Source organism: Protopterus annectens, chromosome 6.part0 (genome assembly GCF_019279795.1).
Source record: "Protopterus annectens isolate FY-2018-M chromosome 6.part0, PAN1.0, whole genome shotgun sequence".
NCBI lineage: Eukaryota > Metazoa > Chordata > Ceratodontiformes > Protopteridae > Protopterus > Protopterus annectens.
Window position 1 is genome coordinate 404,512,734 of NC_056737.1, and position 23,405 is coordinate 404,536,138.

Here is a 23,405-nt window from a genome sequence, read left to right on the forward strand (position 1 = left end):
TTTTGTTATACTCTCCATAACAAGCCACTTCCAGGCAGATTAGGGCCCATTCTACCAGGGCTTTGTTTTTTTTCTGTGGCTTTGTGGAAAAGGGTGCACACACAAACTGTTCTAGAGGCAGCAACTTGATCCTCTGTACATACTCTCACAAAACATTGTAGCTGCATTCCTTTTCTACGTCCAGAACAAGCTTTGATAGAACCATTGATATAGCCATTGTCTGGGTTCCCCTAAATTCTTGATTTCATTCCTCCTCCTTGCATATTCCTAAGGTGTGGTGATCTATGTAACTTGGGCTGCTATAACAATGATCTAATGTTGTACATAGTATACTTTTGTAAGTAAAGTTACCATAGTTTTGTAAGTAAACTTACTATAACAGTATGTGTTCTAATAGATCACTGTTGTGGAAGGTCTCCTTTCCCCACTATTTGTCTTGTCTTGTTTGTTTGATTGCCCGGGTATGGATGTATAATATCCTTGTCTATATAGTTACATATATTTTTGTTCTATTAGAATTTTGTTTCCTAGTAGTTTTCCTTCCAGGGGTTATAGCCTCCTGTGACGCATGTGGCACTGGCCCAGCAATCAAGGAGCCTCAGTCCTCACCACTAACACCAGTGAGGGGCGTCCATATAGGGAAAGGATAATAAATACACACAGTAAAGTATAATTTCCCTTATGAGCACACAGAGATCACAGTCAGTCTGGGGCTGGTTTCTCCCTTTTTCTCCAGGTCCCCAATAAGACTCCCCACTGGCACAGCTATATGGTCCAGATCTCAGCCTAGTGGGCAAGCTAAAACCTCTAGCACCCTCTCTGTCTAACCAGTGCTTCGTGCTCCTGCCCAAGTAGCTGACACACACACTTTGAGATAAGTTATATACAACCACACAGACACTCCTGGGGAAGCCTGGCACAGGTTCTCCAACTGTGCCCTTTTAGCCAGACTATACGGTAGTACCACTTGCCACCACCCACTAATATTTATCAGCTACTAAAAGGCCCTTATGAAAGGGTGTCTAATTATTACTGTGCAATATTATTATCCAAATGGCAAGTGCAACTGAACAGTCGAGGCTTATTGGGGTGGCTTGGCCAGTATCACTATATACATGCAATGTACTCTAGAGCTTAAATTATCTCTACACAAAACAGCCACTGTTGAAAGGTTTAAAAATATTTAATAATAAATAAGAAAAACACAAGACAACACTTCTTACTACACAGTGCTAGTCAAGAGTTCAGAGATCACATTGAAATACTTAAAAGAATGCAGTAGAAAAGTTCTGACATCAATATAGAAAAAAATGAAGCTAATCTTCCTACTTCCTAGCTATATCTAAGAGAAAACACATTTCTAAAATAAACTTACATATAGAACACAGGCAGTGCTGGTGAGTTGGATGTTCTCAAGCAAATGCTCAAATGCCCTCATTCTTTCTGTCCTTAAATTGATAACACAGTACCACTGATTCATTTCAGATTACTTAATTTCTTTCTGGTTCCCAGGCTAACAGAAACTCAGAGGTTAATAGTCCTTTTAATCTTGCAGCTGGTCAGGAAGCCAGAGCAATAAAAGAAATTATACATGCAAATTCTAGCAATTAACTCTGGTCTCAAGACAATAGCCAGAATGCCTCCCTCTAGACATCTCGGCTCTGAGTTTTAGATCAAAGAATTTCACAATGCTTGACCTATCAGCTTTCTTACAGCAGAGTGCACTGTTAGATTTTTTCCAGTTCAACATCCAATACAGTCTTTTCACATTTAAGAGAACAAGTCTGTGGCTTACATTAATATTTACAAATGACATAATTCTATCTAGCTTGGCTGGCAGCCTTCACCTATCTTCACACCTCCCTTCTTGAATCAAGAAATCTGAGTTTTTGGCAGCCAGACTTCCATTTTATGTGGTTCTGCTCGAGCCCCTAGCAGTTAAGATGTGTGGAAGGTGCTCCGAAGCCTTGAAAGCTAGCATGTGGTCATATTTTGGACAGGATATAACTCAAATAGCTTAAGCTATCACAACAGAGATCTATTAGACCATTTAATATTATGTTAAGTTTACTTACTTGACTGTACTACTGTTTGTGAGTGCACCTGCACTTTTTTGCACCCTTAAGATGAACGCTGTCTCTAAGCAGTGGCTTAGTGAGCTGAAAAACTGCACCAAGGATGCACTTTTGAACCTCCATCCATCCTTCAGTAGATGGTTGTAGTGTACAGACTTGTCCACTTGTGTTTTACTTTTGATGCAGATGTCTGATAAGTGCACTGCACTACATGGAGGTGTAGGGCATGTTTTTCTCAGAAAAGACAAGCAGGTATGCCTGCAGATGTCAGATACTGGATAAAGATTACTACATTGAGTGCCTATATTGTTTAGGGCCAGAGCATAAGAAAGAGTTCAGAATTTGCCAGGGTCCTCTTGCAATGGCATTAAACAGAAGACAGAAAGCTTTTCAGGAATACCACACCACAAAGAGACTCAACACCTTATTAGACCAGCCTGCCATGTCTGCAGATCTGTAGCAGCAGGTTAGCACATATGTCCTTCCATGTAGAAGAGACAAGGTTAGGAGAATCATATTCAAAAAAAAAAAAAAAAAGGAAATAAAGAGCCTTGAACAGTTGAGTCCTTAAAAGAAAACAAGGAACATCCATTTCCTCAGAGGTAGTCAACCAGTCCCCCAGTTCTGATACCTTGCAGGCTATCATGTCTTTGGCCCTTAGCTTGTACCACTGGATTAAAGATCTGGCCTAACCGTCCATGGCACATTTCTGCTCCATACAGCCATTCCGGAACATATTTTAATAATTAAAGAAAGGAATTGCACAATCCTCACAGTAACAGTGAAAGAGGCTGTCCACACCCACAAATTGGAACCCAGGGACATCCCTTGTCTGAGTCACAAAATCCTGACAGTTATCCTGTCTTACAAGATCCCAAAGGTTGAGAACAAGGTGGCTGCGATGGTTAACCTCCATTTGTTTTGCACCTAAACCCATCCAAGATTGCACTACATTATTTCAGGGGTTTTCTTCAATTTTTGTGTAGCCTGCAGTCAGATTCTGAACAGTTCTCCCTTACATGAGAAGAGGAAGGTCTTCCCAGGGAGACGCTCGTAACTCCTCTTATCTTGTATAGGAGGTAGAGCTGGACTATTAGTCACAGCTTTCCTCCCCTCTGGCATGTGACACAAATGGTGAGAATTCTTTGGCCTCTGACACTATGCCAGAAGGTGCATAATTTGGGGGTGCACATTCATGAGGGAGTATTTCAAGTTGCAAACTGAAGAGGTCTGCTTCCTAAAAGATATGTAGAAGTACCTGGTCCTCTGTTCATTCCTTCTCAAGGTACTGCAGACTGGATATGATATGTAGCTGAAGGGCTGGATTTCTTTCTGTTATCCTGAAGGGCATCCTCCATTGTTCATCTGAGCAGTGAACTAGCCACTCTACTTGGAAAAGGTCAGGTTTTGGAGCCTTCCTTGCAATGATGACTGCAACAGTAATCTGTTACATCTGATCTTGGATTATTGATTACCCTGCAAGGTTTCATGTTCTTCTGAGATGAATGGATGGTGTTGCTGAACATATTGGATGCCGTTTGGCATATCAGCATTTGGGTTCTTTACAGGAGATTTTTCAGGTTCGCTGTGAGCAGGTGTGCATTACTTTCAAAAAGTTGCTATTTAGGCTTTCCTCAGTACCAGGGACCTTAAGTGTTTGCAGTGGTGGCCAAAGCCTTATGGGAAAAGGCCTCCTTGTGTTTCTTTATCCAAAGGACTGTTTTTGATCTCAGAGTTTTCAGTTTCTTCCCCTTTGCTTCACTTTTTCTTTTCCTTCCTGATCTTCTGGACTTCATAGATTTATCATTTACCAATTTCATTTAACAATTTACAATATGTTGCAGGCTTTTAAGTGTTCACTACCCACAGCTTAGTTTTTAGCTGTTTGCACAACGACCATAGTCTTAGAGCTCCCGTATTTTACAGTCATTACAGTCTGCAGCCTGAAGCATGAGGCAGAAGTTAAGTTCCTACAGCAAAACCCTAATGTGCGTAGGATGACTACACATCACTGCTTATCTTTTGCTACTGCTGGCAGTGGCTAGGACTAACTGAAATGGGAATTAATTGATCAGTGGAATGGGGTTTGATGGGATAGGAATGATTCAAAAGAAATATTGTATTTGCAATAACTAAGATCCTTTGCAAACATATATTTTTACTACCACTTATCCCCCTTTTTCCTACTGCCATAACGAGCTTTCTGTGACACCAATCTGCAAGTTAATCAAGTTTAGAATTTTATGTGTGTGTGTGCTTTCTTGCAGGTGGAACTTGTTGAAGAGCTGAGTCATTGGGATGCGCACACCACTTAAGCTTGACACAACGATGGCATGCTTAGGCCAAAGTGTATATGTCCCTGACTGCAGCCTGAGGACTTTAGCTCACATGATGGCTACAACTAGCCATTAAATGCACATTAGAGAGTGCGCTCAGTTATAACTGCTGTGCTGAGTATTTTTGTGTTGCTTCTGTGAATGGTACTGCTGTAGGCGTCCAGTCTTATTACTGGCTTGATTTCTGTATTATTGTAACACATATACTTGCTACTACAATTCTACATAGTTTATGTAAAAGATCAGGAACAGTCATGTCAATAGTAATTGTTAAATCTTGAATATTGGCTGAGTTGATAGTTGAGACAAATCACATTTATTAAAAATCTCTTTCAGGTTGACCTGCTGAGCATTGTAGACATTGTTCACACCTTAATGTTTGAAGAAAGCCTACAAATTCACAAAGAGGATTCAGTTTGGAAATTAAGTAATCAAATACCAAAGTAAGTATTTTCTAAGAAACCTAGCATTTTAAGAAATCTAGCTTTACATTCCCATTCTAGTTTTTAGCTCTTATAAACAAATGACCTAGAAATGAGCAGAACAAGGGTAGGTTGGGATGTGTACGTCACCCCTGTCCGTGAAGGAGAAGAGGACTAAGCTAGGGTTGAATTTGTGGTTACCATCCATTCTTCAAATTTACATTTGAAAAGAGTAAGAGACGTACTTTGATTTTTTTTTTTTTTGTGGGGTGGAAGACTGTTCTGTAGAAACAATTCTCTGTGATACATACCTGTCCTTCCAACATGTTCTGTTTTTGTTGCAGAAGAGATTGAAATTGAGATCCCTTGGGCAAGTGTTTACGCCACCACTGGAATTTTGAATATGTAATAGGTCTGACAGGATAGGGTCTGTCAAGGCTCTATATAACTGGCAGTGGTCACCTGTCAGTAGTGTGTATGATACCAAGAAGTGGAACAAGGCTTAGAGAGGGTCTCTACAGTTTTTATGATTAAGACCCTTGATTTTCTTAGTGGCAAAGTATTGTGGTCATTCCAGTTGTTACAAGTGTTTGGACAACTATGTACTGAAAGAATTATATACTCGATCGGCCTAATGAGTTCTTTGTACAGTAAAGCAGAGACCTAAAACTAAATGCCAAGAAATGTGTAATCATATCCTTCGGCAAGCATGACTCCTCCCTTGTAACCATCACATTGACAACATAACCCTGAAAACTGATCCACTAGTCAAGAATCTTGGCAACATAAATTTAGATATAAGCTGCATGATGAAAAAGGATTTCGTTATAACAGTGGATACATGGGGAAAAAAGGATGGTTCATTGTTGATATAGGTTCCAAGATTCTTGACTACTGGATCAATTTTCAGGGTTATGTTGTCAATGTGATAAGTTACAAGGGAGGAGTCATGCTTGCCAAAGGATATGATTATACATTTCTTGGCATTTAGTTATAGTTCATGGTTTTGGCACCAGTTTTTGTTTAGGACAGACCCCCTTGAAGGATCATGGTGCCCTCTGGGAAGTTTATGATGGCAGTAAGGTTGTAGTCATCTGCAAACATTATCAGCCGCAAGCCCTCAACATTAACTTTGACCTCTGAGAAGTAAATGCCAAAAAACAGGCAATTTATTTGCAATTATTTTCTTTTATTATAGAGGGGTTACTGTGCATTTTCTAGCTGGGGGTGATTTATCTTATGAACTACCCTATTTCTTCCTCCCTACCCTGCAGCTCCTGTGATAAAGTTTGGGGTGGGTGTGCAGTGGGGGCATGAAACTTTTTGCCCTGCCTCCACAGCGGCTCAGCCATACCCCACCCTTATTTCCTTTACTGACGCATCTCTCTGGTAACAACATCCCTAGTCTCCACTAGGACTGCTGTCCTCCCCAAGGGGTGGTAATACCCATCCCTCCCTGCTACTTCCTCAGTCATCGAAGCCATTAATTGAACAGGGATTGCCTGGGCCGTACTCAGGGCTTTATCCCTATAAACCACTGGAGCAGCTAGCTAAGCCAGTTGTTAAACTCTATAACCTTTTGCAGCATCATTCTTAGTGATGGTAGAATGCTGCTCAAGGCTAGGTTCATACCTGTCTCAAATGCATATTCCAAGAGCTCTATCATGTCTCTCTCCATATAGTCCAGGGAAGTGCATCTCAAATCATTTATACCCACATGTACTATGACTGTGTCATATGTGTACTTGTAGTGCAAGGTCCTGAGCTTCTGCGTGATGTGGCAAATATTAGCACCGGCTAGGTGCATTGTACATCTTGGAAAGTGATGCATCAGTTTGTCTCTTAATGGAGTCACTTGTGACTAGGATGTTTGATTGTGTGAAGGTTTTCTTATGTGCATTTCATGGGAGAATGTTTCCAGATTCTTTCTTGATGGTCATTAACTGTGCTCTGTTCATGTTGGATTACTGAGAATAGTTCATGTAGAATGGCATTGGGGCAGCCATCTAATACAAGTCTCCAAACTGTTCTGTGTTCATTGGCAATTATGTTGCAACAGTTCATGGACACATCAGAAGCAGACAAAGTGTTCAGAGTGATAACCATTTGGTGCTGTAATGTCTTGTACCCTATTTTTATAGGTGTCTCCTGGTATAATTGCAGTCTACAAACTGTACAAGATCTCAGCATGCTGGTAGCAGTGCCTTCTGCTGCGTTTGGAAAGCAGTTATTACTTCATCCTCCCTGAGAAATGCCAGTGTGCCTGTTCCATACAAGGAGGACAGGTACTGCCAACTGTAGCTGTTGCTTCAGGATCTGCCCAAAGTGGAGTAGACAGACTGTTGGTGATGTGAAGGGTAAGTGCCTATGGTACTGCCTTGACAGAGGCTCTATTGAAGTTCTTAAGTACATGCTGTGATGTCAACTCCAGGGCATACTCTGTACACAGCTGCTGTGTGAAGTACCTTAGGATACTGTAGTCAGCAACAACTTCATCTCTAGTACAAACACTTGGGGGTCCATCCTGTGCATAATAGCAATAGCCATAAATATGTGGGCCATGTAAGGCTGTGCACAGACAGTAGTGAGGGTTGGGAAGGTGCCATCAGATAGTGTAACATGCAAGCTCACCAGTTCTCCGAGATTAAAGTCTGTAATCCACAGCATCTCATTGATAATGGTCTCCATCATAATGTGTGGGCCTGTGTATGAATATGCCACATTTCATGGATTGCATGTCCTGGGTCAGTGATGTCTGTGAGTGAGACTGTCATTAGCTCTGTACCTTGTCTATGCAGTGGTGCTGTTGAGGCTATGCATAGAACATATGGACCTTTTTGTTTGCATTATGCATCACATTCTGTAGTATTTGTGCAGGAGTGTTCCTTAAAGTCGTTGTTTTATCTGTAATTTCTTTATCTTTTTCACAGGCACTGTATTGTGTCATGGGCATGTTAGTGGGGTGCTGTCTTTGGTAGATTTTCTGTCTCTGTATATTTTGTTAGCTCTGTCAGAACACACACCTTATTGTCACGATCCCCACTGCTCCCCTCTACATGGTGTAAGTATCCTTCATTCATTAACTAATGTCCACCTTGTTGGAACAGCGCCGTACTGTACAGCTGTTCTAGTTGGCTGGGTTGTGTATTCATCTGTTTTATTTACACTGCTTTCAAACTGCTGCTCCATTGTCTGTGGCCACTTAACCCTTGGTCCATACCTTGAGCAGGCATTGTCTTTACTGCAACTCTAAGAATTCAACCTGCTTTTTTATTTCTATACTTCAGAACTCCACTTTCTGATCTTCCAGCTATTCTACTCTGGTGGAGTTACTATTTAGGATTCAAACGTACCGTAAAATAACCAAAGACCGACTCCTCATAGAGCAATGAATCAGGCAAGAATGTAACTGGTATTTTTTTCCCTGCAAGAGTTTCTCAGTTGTTATTGATCCAGTCTGTCCTCTCGTATTCATTACAGGTGCAGAAAATATAGGAAAAGTATCCTCTGCACTCTGAACATGCACTGGCTGATATTTTTCTTTCACTTGATCCAAGAGCAGTGGAAGGCATACCAGCTATTTAGTGCCTTTGCTCTAAATAGAAGGGATTTATAGATATTACATTTGAGATCTTCCTCAGTGGGTCTGTGACTATTGCTAAGGGAAATGCGCTCTGACTGCCATGTCATGACATCCTGTATTGTCCAGTATTCCAATTATACCTTCCTCGTATTTTCATTAAACAAACAAGATTTTGATGCTGTCATGCTAGAGAGACTGTGTGTGTGTGTGTGTGTGTGTGTGTGTGTGTGTGTGTGTGTATATATATATATATATATATATATATATATATATATATATATATATATATATATATATGTATATATAATTTAAACATGTTAGCAAAATCATAGACTCTATAAATGCACATCTTATTTTTTTTACCAGTCTCACAGAGAAAATCAGATCCATCAGTTCATAGTATTGTTTGTAAAATAGTGATCAGTATAACAAAAATTGTACCATAATGTCTCATTGCCTTTCAAAAATGAACGCTTGTATTACTGTTTGACTATAGTGTATGAACTTCTTAAACCTCGATTTGTGTCCTATGCTATACATGGTGTTTACAAACTTTTTAATGTTGTTTCCTGTAAAATGTCTTTGTTTGCAAATATTTCTACATATGGTACTGTCCCTTCTAATGCTTGCTTTTGTGTGTTGGTATATTCTTTTAACTTTTAGTACGATTAATGGTTTGAGATCAACTATTGTGGTGCAGTTTACATGCAACTGAGTCCTGCTGTGCTTCTGCAATAAACTTTGTGTAGGTGAAGCTACTATGAAGCTTTATTTTGAAGTTGTGGGAGTATGCCAAGGAACATTATATTTGAACCCTGTAGCTAAATATTTTCTGAAGGCTCCTTATAGTGATCCATTCTTAAGGGCTTGCATTTTCAAACTAATTGATGTAGTGTTACTAACATACAAAAAGCAATTATTATACAAGGAATGGCTTTTCATACTTTGGTATACGACTCTAAAACCTATAGGGTTTGAATGCTAAAATTAGTTGGAGGTGTTTCCTTAGATTGTTTCTTGTTGATGAACTTTATTGATTTGTATTAATTGCAGTACAATGAAATTGATTATAACATTTGTTTTAACAAAATAAAGCAAATAAAGGTTATCATACCATATTTCACATAATCATATTTATTTATATTTTGGTTAATGAGGCAGAGCACTGATCACAGAACGACTAATTACAGGCTCAGCCTTGGTTATATCTTAACAGTGAAACACAAACAAATATGAAAAAGGCATTATACAATATATATATTGTAACAAAAAATACATATCAATAGAAGCATGATATAACAGATATGTGAATAATAATACATAGCCATATATGCAAAAAAAAAAAAAAGTAAAAAATGAACAAAGAAGTTGAAGTACAGGGAAAATGGATAATTCCATGTTAAGCGGGGTCTTACAGGATGGTGTTACTGATATCTTACACCACGCTCCAGAAGAAGAAACAATGTGTGTGAACAAACAAGTACATAAATTGTTACAAAGATGTAGACTTAAATGAAAGTTTATCATAGGCGTTAATTAGAAAGAAAGAGGTGCTAACATGTTTTGGAAAATGTACTTAACTATTGTTCTAAGCTTCCTGACATTTGTGCTGACCAATCAGAAACTGTTTATAGGTTCATAGGTAGGTACTAGGCTATTGGCCCTAGGGCCTACACAAGCCTAGCCAAAAATGTACCCTGGCTTTCACCACCCAAGAAAGTTATTTTCCTGTGCCACTGTCAAACAGAACCACAGAATGATCCCCGGGGTGAATTTCCTATTTACCCATCCAATCATCAAGATTTTTCTTGAAGAGTGCTAATGAGGAGCTCTGTTTGACATAGATAGGTAGTCTGTTCCAGAGTATGGGAAGTCTCAGGGACAGGAATCTATCCCTCCAGCATGTTCTGTTTATTATGGTGACAAGGTTTAGGTCCCTAGAGCGTGTAGCTCGGAGGGATTGGGATTTCTTTAAGTGGAGCATGTCCAACAGCTCTGGGTTTGACATAGCTTTGTATGTTAGGCAGAGATCGCCTCTGAGTAGGCGATATGCGATGGAGTAAAGCTGGAGTTTTTTGAGACTGTCTGCTAAGGCATCTGTTTGAGGCAAGTAATCCTCTTTGTGAGGTATTTTTGCGGCCTTTCCAGTTGTTGTAGATGTCTTGTGAGGTACATACCAAAAGGGGCGTTGTACTCTATAATGGGTCTAATGAGTGATTAGTAGAGGGGAACAATGACCTCTTTTTTTCTGGATGAGAAACCTTTTGTGATGAGGTGTGCCACGTAGAAGGATTTCCTGACCACTTTGGCGATGTGATTATCAAAGTAGAGACTACTGTCCATCTGTGTCCCAAGGTCTCTTATCACACTTTTGGTATTAAGTAGACTACCGCCTATGTGGTAGTTCATGGGTACAGAATTTTTACCAAAGGGGATGACAATGCACTTTTTGGCATTGAGCTTGAGACCATGTCTTTGACACCAGGCATCTGTCTCAGTGAGGCCCTTTTTGTAGGATGTCCACATCGTTAGGAGTTTCAATTATGGCTCCTAGTTTGCAGTCATCTGCAAATTTAGTTAGCCAAAGACCTTCTGTGTTAGCCTGTACTTCAGAGAAGTAGATACCAAACAGGACAGGACCCAGGACTGAACCCTGTGGTACTCCACTTGTCACTGGTCTGAAGTCTGATTTGGAGTCTGCTACTTTCACAGTGTGGGTTCTTTCAGTAAGCCAGTTGGCAACCCATCTTGTGACATAGGGATTTATACCTAGTTGAGTGAGTTTTTCTATAATTCCAGAGTGGGGGATGGTGTTGAACACCTTGGCAAGCTCTAGATCAGCTGTGTGAACCACCTTACCCTCATCCATAACCTTGGTGACTGCTTCAAAGAAGTCTATCAGGTTTAGGAGACATGATCTGCCTTTTACAAACCCAAACTGTGTGGGGTCCAGGGTTTGGAGATCTCCAATGTCTTTGTTTATGAGTTCCATGATGATACGTTCCATGGCCTTGCGGACGAGGCTCGTCAGGCTAATGGGGCGGTAGTTCCTGGGGTCTGTTGTGCCCCCCCCCCCTTTGTGGAGTGGGATAACTTGTCGCGGTGCGCCATTCAATGGGCACAAAGCCTGAGGTGAGGCTATGATTGAACATGGTACTTAGGTGGGGTGCCAATTCATTCTGTAGTTCATGTAGAAGGCAGCCTGGGATGTTGTCAGGTCCCATGGATGCTGTGTTCTTGGCTTTGGAGAGTGAAGTTTTTACCTGTGCAGCCGTGATTACAGGAACTTTGCATTCTTCCGGTATAAAGATGGGCCCTTTAGGGGGTGAGAGGGTTAGTTAAATTATTGTATGATTCCAATATTTATTAAAGTTTATAAACAGTTTTTATTAAGTTTAAGTATTTAGCCTTAAGAAATTACAATGGCTGTTAATTGTATTTGTTATATGTTTGATTTATATGTTTAAATTCTGATCTGAACTTGAGGTAACTTGTGTGGTAGGTGGGTGTCGTAAGGGAGAGGGCCACAGTTTAAGGGCAAGTACAGTAAAGTTATGATCTGTACAATGCTAAATTGTTAACTGGCAAAAGCGCTAAATAAAGAACATCATCCAGTTAAGAGTGTGACCTGTTCTTCTGATTTTACTTTGTATGATCTGTACAATGTGATTTTGTGGCAGGGATCCAGAGTAAATATTCACCAACTTGTTAAATTTTGAGGCTGTAGGTTTGGCAGGCTGCAGTGAGTTTCATTGCGAGAAGAGTGCGATGTCTTGATGGAGTAGTTTGAAAAGTAAGGAACCAAGTAGGCTGTGGCTTATACAGGGAGTCATTTGGTTAAATTGAGGCCATTTTTTTTTCATTCTGAGGGGAATTTATAATGAAATGGCAAAGTTTATTTGATGAAGTCTGCAGGATAGTTGTATTTTTGTTTGAAGTGTTGGAAAGTAGTCTTTAGTCATACACAAGCAGAAAGTTTCCTGGAAAAGAAAACAAAACTAATTAATGGTGAATTTTTAAAAAGGGATGCCATCACTAGAGCAGTCACGTCCACATCCTCAATACACTGGCTGTTTGCATACTGTCATGCCCTACTCTGCATTGAAGACCTGTGTCAACAAAGGAACAGCTTGAGCCAGCCAGGATCACCAGTCTTCTCCCCTAAGATGGGCACACCCAGACTCGTTGACTATGCCATTACGAATTTCAATCCACTAGTTGAACTCAGGTCTGCTAGGCTGTAGTCAGAGATTGTATCCCTCTATGCCTCTGACATATGCTAACTGCACTGCTTTTTCCATCAGGTAACACATCATACTTTGGAAACCGCTGTGTGAAAGATTTCTCCACAACATGAACAGCTGCTTCTAATGTTACTTGAGAGGGGGATATATATATTTATATATTACATTAGATATCTTTACTCTCATCACTTGCTTGGACTTCAGGAGTTGGGCCTATTTCTGTACATCAGTACTTCAAGGCTTAGCGTACAGAGATTGTAGATGGATGGATGACTACAAGAAGGCTAAAAGACAGCATTAACAAACATGTTTATGCTATTAAAAACAAAGATGAAAATAATTCACTTCTTAAGCATACTAAACATTGTGAGAAATACAAATGCATTTTTATTCTCCATTATAGAACAGGTTCCCACAGATTTTAAGGGTTGGCGATTATAAAAAATAAAGTAGAATAAAAAGAAACTTTTTATAAAAATAAAAAAGAAACTTTTTGGAAAATAAAGTTGGGAGTTGACAGGTTAACGGGGCTCAACAATACTATAAATATTAAGTGTTTTTTTTTAAAGACAGAAGACTTAAATTTTTAAAATTAATTTTTAGTTAAATTATTGTATGATTCCAATATTTTTTAAAGTTTATAAACAGTTTTTATTAAGTTTAAGTATTTAGCCTTAAGAAATTACAATGGCTGTTAATTGTATTTGTTATATGTTTGATTTTTATTTCCTATCGGTTAACTTTTATATAAAATGAATTGGACAATTTGCTGAATTCATTCTGAGGAAGTTATTTGTGATGGAAGTGGAGACTAAGTTTTATGCTAAGGAAGTGGATTTGTGTCTGGCTGCTACATGTGGTACATCATCAAGAAAGGGGAAACCTGGTCTTAACAGCCTGTGCAGACTTGCCGTGTTAACTTGGGATATAGCTTTACTGCACCGTCTCACTGTACAGGCATCCTACATCCCACCAGAGCAAAACTGTGTGGTAGACAAGCTGAGAAGGGCAAAGGCAAACTTTCATGAATTGAAACTAGATTTCTAGATTTGGTCCGTATGTAGGTAGTACCTCATGTAGACCTCTTCGTCTCCTCTCTGAACAATATATCAAAATTCTGCTCCAGGACTCCATGCAGGAAAACCTGGAAGACGCATGTCTTCCTTCCCTTGGACCACAGTGTTCCTGTATGCTTTTCCAACATTTACTCTGGTATCCAGGGTACTTTGAAGATTCTGAATTAATCCCCCATATCATTGTGGTGACTCCCTTTTGTCCAGGTCAACAGTGGATGTTAAATACACAGTGCCTTACTGGCATTTGGGTAGTAGTGACCTGCTGCCCTTCTCTGGCAGTCTACTAAAGTTGAGTCCCTTCCACTCCTCTTAATGTCAAAAAGCTATTTTGCTTATTGCTCCAACATTTCCCAGACAAATCTCTGAGATGCAAGCTTGCACAATGGAACAGCCTTATCTGATTTTCCACAGGGACAGGGTTTTACGTACTAACCCCTCTTTCATGCCAAAAGTGGTCTCAGAATTCACTCTCAATCAGTTCATCCACCTCCCTGTGTTATTCTCATAACTTAAGTATAATGGAGTGAGACTACCCTGATGGAACAAAATCTTTCAGGAAGGCTGAAAGGCTTTTTATTTCCTACACAGTGGCAAAGACAGGTTAACCTATCTCTAAGCAAAACGTTGCATGTTGGTTGACCTCTGGTATTGTGCTTTGTTATACCCAACATGTCAAGGCAAATCCATGCACAGTAAAGACGCATTCCACCTGGGCTTTTGCCTATTCAAGGGTATACTGGAAAGGAGTGGACTCATGAAGTATACTAGAGACAGCAACTTGGTCCTCTAGCCATACCTTTGTGTGAAGCACTACAAGATGGATGCCTTTTCTACATCCCAAGCAGGCTTCATTAGGACCATTCTCCAGGGGCTCCTGGATCTTCCCCTGCATTGGGTAAACTTTGAATGTCTACCCGAATGCCAGTAAGGCAGTGTGTTTGTTCAACAAACAGTACAGTTGCGTAAGTTCTTCTTACCTGTAACAGTAGATGTTCATAGAACACACTGCTTTACAGACAGTACCCTTACACATTCCCCCTTTTCCCTGCTCTGCAGCCTTTGTTTGTGTGTGTGATGTACGTGTGTGTGTGTGTGTGTGTGTGTGTGTGTGGCTTTTGGTATTGGAACAGGAGGTGTTTGCAAAGCTTGCTGTTCCTGCTGGACCTTGGAAAAAAAGGTCCTGTCTGTGGATCTGTAAGGCAGTCCCTAAGCTGTCAAGAGATTGGTCCATCACACAGACAGACAGTGAGAGGGACTCTGAGCTCTAGTAGACCACTAGAGGAGGGTAGCAGGGCACTACTACCCAAATGCCTGTAAAGCAGTGTGTTCTATGAACATCTACTGTTACAAGTAGGTAGGATGTATGCAACTGTAGTTTCTACCTTTTGGGGATGACCAGGGGCAATGGACAAAAGCTTCCTCAAAGAATGGATCTACTCAAATAAGAACATGGGCTATTTGATACGGGTTCCTATTGGAACATCGAATTTTCAATTGTTCGAATCACTTAAGGTCGACCTTAAATGATCGAACAATTGAAAATTTGAAATCGTCAAAATAGACAAAAGGGAAAAAAGGAAAGCCCCCCTGCACCCCCCGCTACTTAAATATACCAACTCCGAGATCGCACTATAGTGTAGGAAAGGGAAATCTTCCCTTTCTGCACCATAGTGCATTAAAGTGCAATCTCGGAGTTGGTATATTTAAGTAGCGGGGGTGTTGGGGGTGCAGGGGGGTTTGCCCCCCTGCTTTAACCCGTCAGGGTAATTGTTTTTTATTTTTTTATTTTATTTTTTTTATTTCGAAGTTATGGAACTTCGATCATATGGTGTCGACCATATGGTATTCAAAGTTCTGAAACTTCGATTTTGTAATAGGTAACTGTTTGATACACCCCAACCACAGTCACCTTCAGCTGACTGCCTGGATGTTAGGGTCTTAATTTCCTTCAGACACCGACACCTGTTTTCTGAGAATGCAGCAGGTGTTAGTGGAGACAAAGCCTGCTACTAGCAAATCATATATTGACAAATGAGAAATGTTTTCTAGTTGATAACTGGTACCCTTTCAGGGCTAGTGTTTCTCTGGTTTTACAATATTTGTGTGAGTTACTATCCTATGGCCTTTCTTTTTTCTCCATCAAGATTCTTTTGTCGACCATTTCAGCATGTCTGCCCATGGATCCTTCTCTTTCAATGCATTCTCATGTGAAAATGTTTTTGTAAGAGGTTTTGCATAAGAGACCTGCAAGAAAATTAGTTTCTCTTCCTTGGGATGTTAATTTTCTGTTATAGAAGGCTAAAACGTTTGAACCAACTCATCAGGCTAACGTGAGGTTCTTAACATGGGAAACTGTTTTACTGATTACTCTAACCTCCACAAGAAAGGTATCTGAGTTGCAAGCTCTTATGATGAGTCAATCCTATCTCATTTGCCACAGAAACCGCGTTTCCTTGAGATCTAATCCTTCTTTCATACCTAAAATGGTAACCAAGTTTAATTTAAGACACTATTCATCTCCCTGTTTTCTTTCCTGAACCCAAAAATGAAGAAGAAAGGATTCTTCATACTTTGGTTGTCCTCAGATAGCTCTGTTATTATCTTGTCAGAACATAATCTTTTAGATCTTCAGATCAATTGATAATTTCCTAGAAGGTAAGCAGGATAGACATCCTGTATCTAAACAGAATATCTCCAAATGGTTGTCACAGGCTATTACCTTTTTTTATTCTCACCACAACAAAACTATTCCAAGCAGAGTGAATGCTCATGTTACAGGGCCTTTGCTTCATCTATGGCTTTTTGGAAAGGGCTGGATTCTGGAAGTGTTCTAGAAGCAGCAACTTGGTCCTCTGTACATGCTTTTACAAAGCAATACAAGCTTGATTTTGTCTCGACTCTAGATCAGGCTTTGCTAGGACAATGCTCCTGGGGCTCCTAGACCCTTTCCCAGGGTAATCCACTCATATAGCTAACAAAACTGCAGTAGTGATCAATGTGAGGAACATAGTATGGTTGTGTAAATACAATTACCATAACAGTAGATGTTCGAATGATCACTGCTGCAGTAGCCACTTTTTTCTCCCATCTCCCTTGTCGTTTTGAGTTTGTTGTTTTGCAAGGGTGTGTATAAATGTATATATTTTTCCTGCTGGCTATGTCTGCCCTGGACTCGGCCTCCCTTTGTCTATTGGCATGAACACTCTGAAGGGCTTTGGTGCTCAAACTTGTCTTTTCAGGCTGCTCAGCTCGAGCTTTCCTAATGGTTTGAACATGTGAAAGGTGCTCTGAAGCTTTGGAAGTTGCCCAGTTTGTTCTATCCTTATCAGTGGCCATTCGAACAACTATTGTTAGGGTAAATTTACTTACGCAACTGTACTTTCTTCATTTTCTGAGGAGGTTCAAGATTTGTTTTTTTTTTCCTCCTCCTAGTTTCTGATTCTGAGGAAAGTGTGGTTTCTGACAAGCCTTTTGAAGGTTGGTCTTTTTCTTAGACTACTTCCAAAATTAATTGGTTTCAGCAGGAATAAAATGACATTCCAGCGTCTCTTAAGAAGCATTGTGATTTACTGCAACTGAAATTTCCTGAACCTATGCCAGTTCCATTTGTTCTCCAGCACTGGAGGATGTGCCTTACAAGACAGCCTCCTGCCCCAAGAAAGCAGATAGAAAGTTCCTCAGTCTTGCAGTTTTTTGCTACTCTAACCCCAGATCGGACCTAGCAGTGATTTATTTAGTAAATCCATCTGCTTGCAAATGTCTGGTTAATGCCATTTCCTCCCTTTCCTGACATGGATGGAACAGTGTTTGATAAATTTGGGAAAAGGTGTAACCTGTTGCAAAATTATTTTTAGAATTCTCAGTCGTCAAGCTCAACATTAAATTTATGCTTGCCTCTCTTGAAAAACATGAGGAACACATAAGGAAGAATCTTTGTTTAATCTTATTGCTTCTGTCTCAAGTGGCTACCCACTCTGAAATGTGGTTATGATTTGACTGATGCCACTTCCAGGGTTGATGCTACTTGGAACTGTTAGGAGGAGGTTTGTTTGGTTGTGTACTCAAAACCTTCCTGAGGATGTTAAAGCTAAAAGTTTGAATTCTCACGTAGACAGAGAGGTAGTTTTTGGACCATCTGCTGCAGAGTTCCTTAAGTGTGCTGAGAGAAACTGATTCAGGGAATTTCACAGAGCTGAGAAACCGTTTAAGTGTGTAAAAGTTGCCACTGAAGCTTTGAAAACTGGCTGGCTGTAATAACCTTAGCAGGATGCAACCCATAATAGCTAAGGCTACTATGGCAGTGAGAATTCAAATATCTACTATGTTAAGTTTACTTCAGCTTTACTTCATTTTCTTAATATTCATTTTCAACAGTACATCCTCTGCTTCATGTGTGGAAAACATGATTAAAATTGTGTGTTCTCATATTTTGGTTTCTAGTGCTTTTCAGGAGTGCACTACTAAAGTTATTTTGTAGATGGAACTGTGTTCCTGGGGGCTGGGTGTGCTTTCTTAGCCCTGCTTATGATGGATGGTGTGGGCTGATGGGGAGGCGCACATGCCCTCCATCTCCAGATGTTGGAGTTTGAAAGGAAATGAATGTTGCCTAGAGGAGGTTTCTAGAACGAGATGTTGGCAATTAGCCACTGACAAGGGTTCTTCCAAAGATCAACTTGTATGATGAGTTCTCACATAAGTGATTAGTTGCTGCTTGGGACTTATTTAAGGAAAAAAAAACTGCTGACCAAGTGTGTTTTGAAGACTATACAGTAATAGCATTGTAGTTCCATCTTTGTAAGCATTTTTAGGTAGAAGTTCCAACTTCTGACTCTCTCTCCTTCTGTACAGAAGCAGACTTTTTTAGGAAAGAAATATGTCGTCTTTATCTTTTATTTCCTCTTTATACTTCTTGTTCAGACAGTGTATGCAAATTGTGAATAAAATAGCTAAAGTTTGGGTCCTCTTCTCCCTTTTTGAGTGTTTCATCAATATTTAATCATTAAGTTGTGCAGGGACAAGTCCAATACAGGGCTGTGTGGAACCCACAGAAAGCACCAATTGAAATTTAGATAATAGGCTTACATATTCAGTAGTTCATATCCACACCAAGAAATTGTTTCAGAACTTCAGCTATGTATGGACAGTTTTCTCCTGAAAGCTAGCCCAACCCACTGATATATACCTTACTGAACAAAAAAAACATTTTACATGGTTTACTGTATACCTTGTTAATCTTTGCAATATTGTTTTTCATGTATGTAAAAGCTATTAAGGCTCTTTCCTATATTATAAAGCATTGTATAATATTGTTTCTGTTTTGTACTGTATTATATTCTACTATTTGTATTTTTCTTGGAGCTTTTCTCCCCGGGCCTCCGCTGAAAATGGACTTGTGTCCAGTCGGACTTTCCCAGTAAACAAATGTAAAATAAATAAAGTAGTTATAAATCAGTATAAGTGATGCAACTGTTTTGGTGGAGTAATTTTGCTGCATGTTCTGTGAGTCATCACTGTTAGTTTATGCTCTAATGTCTATTGTGCATTTACCATACTTTTGTTTTAAAATTGTAAATAACTGTGCTTAATTTTTTTAGGAATTTTGATGAAGATCTGTGGGGCTGTTTCTTTGAAAGCCTTCTGAATCCTGGTATAGAGTCAACAGTCTCTCTGCTGGATGATCTCGTCCAGAAAATGAGCATTTTGGATTATGTTGATGTAGAGTGTACTCTCTTTGAACAGTTCATGTCTCTAAGCTGCTAACTTGGAATAGTAGGTACTTTAGTAAAAAAAGACTGAAGAGGTGTAAAATCATCTATCTGCAACTGGCTTGCAAGACTGCTTGTGTCAAACACACTGTACCAAACACCAGGTATAGCAACAACTAAATTCATTTGATAGTCCGTAACTGCAGTTTTACAGCAGACTACTACCCAAGGAAGTTTTGCTGGCCATCTCCTACAACCTAGTTTTGTCGTAGTCATATATTCATGAATGTTTTATTACTGTATCATCTTTGTTATACAGCTTAAGGAGATCCTACATCATATCCATTATGCTTGCTAGTTATTTTGCACTAAGATACAGAATGTTCATTTGCCTCATCAGTGGCTTGATTTCAAGAAGTAATCCCAGTCTTTAGAGCACTGGCCAAGGAGAAAATGGATCAAGTGTCTGAGACCACTTTCCATGGGTAATGGGAATGCGTCAGCAACTAACTAGTCTCTAGGAAGAGATCAGAGAGAAGATGCTGCACCTGTCTAAGAGGAGATTGGATGGAGCGTAACAAGAGATAGAGTCCTGCCATGCTGCTCGTGCCTTAGTTCCGCAAAGCCTTGCTATTGCTGTGCCTGGCCCAAACCCACCCATAAGTGGGACTGTACTTGAGTAGCTAAATGCGTGAGTATGACAGGCTTAGGCTGGGTACTCTGGTGGTGGCCAAGTAGCCCGAGGGAGCAGAAACAGAAGATATAACTTCCCTCTAAGGTTCATGACTTCTGATATGTTTTCTCTGAAATAATGAGTGAGTTAATAAATCCTCCTTTCTGAGTATAATATAGTAACTGAAATATAGTGGTTGATGTACTGAAATGTTGAGACGTAATTGTTTTGTGACTATTTCCATTTGTTTTGCTCTTGCTAAACATTAGTATTGCTGCTCATTGATTTGTGTCTCTAGTTTACATTCTCTACTCATAACAATTGGATACTGTACCCATACCACTGCATTGCCTGTATTTCCCTTATTAGCACCAACTGGTTTGTTACGCATAGCCTTCCATGCAGTCCATCTCTGTTTCCTGCACCTGATGCTTTTCTTCCCACATGTTTTTCCTGTAGTCTGAACGTTTCTGTTAGTAATATTTCAGGTAGCGAACAGATAGACACCATTCAGTCAACTAGGAGGATCTTTTCATTGTAGGACATACATGGGCAATGATGCTGCTCAATTAAGTACTCATTCACATGGCATCCATTTCTCTCCTTCCCTGTTTTAAATGAAACTGCAGCCCCATAACATAGCATAGACCTGTATACATTTTTTGTCAGTATATATACCAGTGTTCTTTCTTGTATATATTTATGTTTGCCTTGTCATGTATGTGTAATGGATGCTTGATAACACCAGCCAGTTTGCCTTTGTCTTTAATGTTCCTTTCCCTTTTCATTAGCAAAATTGTGCATGCATAAAATATCTGGTCTCAGTGGCTATCACAGCAGTTGCCTGGCAAACACACTTTTTACCGTAACATAATGATTTCCATGTAAGAGTATACAGAAGCTAGAACCAGTTTATGTGAAGTAAATTGCACTTGCATGAGGCTGTTCTACACTGTGTTTATAAAAGACTTTCATTCAGCAAGTGTTTGCAGAGATGGAAGCAAAATAAAAACGTGTGTGTGAGATGGTAATGTAGAGCAGTTTCTATTACTTGCTAAGTTTCAGCACGTATGGTTTAAAAAAAAGAAAAAATCATACTGTTGTCTCCAGATTATTATGTTATTTATATATTTAGTATTTTCCTCTATACTTAATACTACTTGTTAAAATAAATTTTTTAGGTAAAAACTTGCTTCTTTTTTATCTTGCATTGCATGTCTGTATTTTCAGTGTAAAATTTATACATGTAAATGGAAAGAGGTTCCAGAATTCAAGGCATCTTTTCTTTGAGGCATTGTCAGCAGGTCTTTGCACATAAGTATTGAATGTGTATGCAAGCAGGCTTTCCTCACCCCACCCCAACCAAGGAAAGCAGTACTGGTACCATACATCACAACATCACACAAAAATGACAAGGGACTTTAACATCAAGTAACCTTCCTGTTATGGGTCTTTTGGTTGAGTGTTATCTGTTATCTCCTCTACCAGAGTTCATCCAAAACTTGGAAGATGTCATGCTTATGAATATCCACATACCCATTCTGATTCATTCTGTGATATGTGCTGGAGTCATGAAAGTATTCATCCTTCCCTCTGCCTAGCTGATGATCATTATATCACTGCTGCATTATCCTAAACTTATATGGGTTATATCCTGGACAGAATATAACAGTCGGCCAGCTTCCAAAATTATTAGGCACCTTCCATGCTCCTGGACGGTTGATTGCTTGAGCAGGCAAGGGAGAAAATCAGAGGCCTGGGTACAGCTCCCTTCAGAGCTTTCCTAGTGTTGAAAAGGAGTCTAGGATCGATGGTCAGCTAGATTCTTCTTTTGTTGGGCAGATTAGTTACCTTTGGGGGGGGTCCTTCCATATTTTTTTCCCTGTGGGGGGAAAAAAAACTTTTATGAAAAAAAAAAAGTGTTTAATTTCCTCTGGTCTCACTTCCTCCGGACACACGAAAATCAATAGACATCTTTTGCAAGTTCTGCAGTCTGATTCCTTGCCGTATCTGGGGTGACCATGCAGTTACCATTTCAGGTTCATTGGACTATTCAGCTGTTTCCCTGGTTTCCACTAATATAGTCCCTTCAGCCATGATGGACCAGGGGGCTAGATTTAACCTCTTCAGCTATGCAGGAGACTCTTGCCAGTCTCAGATGAAGGCGTGAGGAATGCTTTTCTGCCTGGCCACACTAAGATGACTTTTTCATGGGGATGATGTCTCAGAAACAAATTAAGCTGCTTTTTTTTTGGATATTTCCTGTAAAAGAAGCAGAAAGTTAAACATTTATCTTCCCCTGTCTCTCTTACCCTAGATAGGAAAGACTTATTAAGCTTAACTTAGGGCTCACACTTTTTAACCTTAGTTCTAGTAAAAAAAAAAACAATTCTGTTTCTGAAGATTCCCAGTATGATGAGCAGGGAATGGAACTGGAGGGAACAAATGTAGTTATTTCTCTTCAGACTACAGATTCTGTTTCTAAGGAAAGCATTTCCTCTGATTTTTCCCTATAACATTTTTTTTTTATTTACTGAAATCATCTTTAGAAGGAATCGGAATGTTCAGTGGGAACAAAATGACATTCCAGTTTGAACAAATTTTATGATTCATTACAGCTGGAATTTCCTCAGCCTAGTGACATTCCTCCTGTTCTACCAGCTTTGGTGCATGTTTTTAATATACCCTGTAACATGCATGACAAACAGCCTTCAGTGCTCTTAAGAAGGCATATATACTGTATAAGGTTCTCAGTCTTACAAATATTTAATGTTAAGTTGTCAATCTCGCCTTCATTCTTGCTGGATGGGTTCGGAGCCGATCCTCTGCTCCGACTCGGCACTTGCTTTAGCTTAGGAACTCCTTTTACCAGCTCGAGGCAACCCTATATCCCATGATGCAAGGCGGAACTACCTCAGATCTCGTTTGCCGCTTAGCGAAAGAGGTCTCCTTTACCAGCAGAGGTAAGTGAATTTCTTGTCAACGAAAGAGAAGCTTAGTTAGGGTTTTATTTTCCCCTTTTAGTCATAGTATAGTCTGTAGTGAATTACAGCCCACCCTATTCCCTTGTTTTTCAAACTTTTATAACCTTTTTAAACCTTTAGTGTAAAAGTTTTAGTTAGGCCTAAAACCCCAGTTGTTAATCCCTTCCTGTGTGTTGTGTGTAGGGGATTAATTTTGTGTGTTTGTTGGGGTTTGTGTGTGTTTCTTCCACCTAGGATATGTCTAGGGAAGGCAAGGTCTCAGGCTTCAAGAAGTGTGACTCGTGCTGTCAGAAAATGTCTCTGACAG

General features: G+C 39.7%; 1 protein-coding gene across 1 annotated transcript in view; it reads left to right on the forward strand.

The window, feature by feature from the left end:
• The window catches only part of BUB1B (BUB1 mitotic checkpoint serine/threonine kinase B), a 1,687,592-nt gene extending 1,666,296 nt beyond the window's left edge, over nt 1–21,296 (forward strand). The window contains exons 22-23 of the mRNA XM_044074144.1: nt 4,748–4,854; nt 19,331–21,296. Coding sequence (XP_043930079.1) covers nt 4,748–4,854; nt 19,331–19,496 — 273 coding nt within the window. The 3' untranslated portion in view covers nt 19,497–21,296. The remainder of the gene's footprint in view (nt 1–4,747; nt 4,855–19,330) is intronic.
• Nucleotides 21,297–23,405: the final 2,109 nt, after the last annotated feature.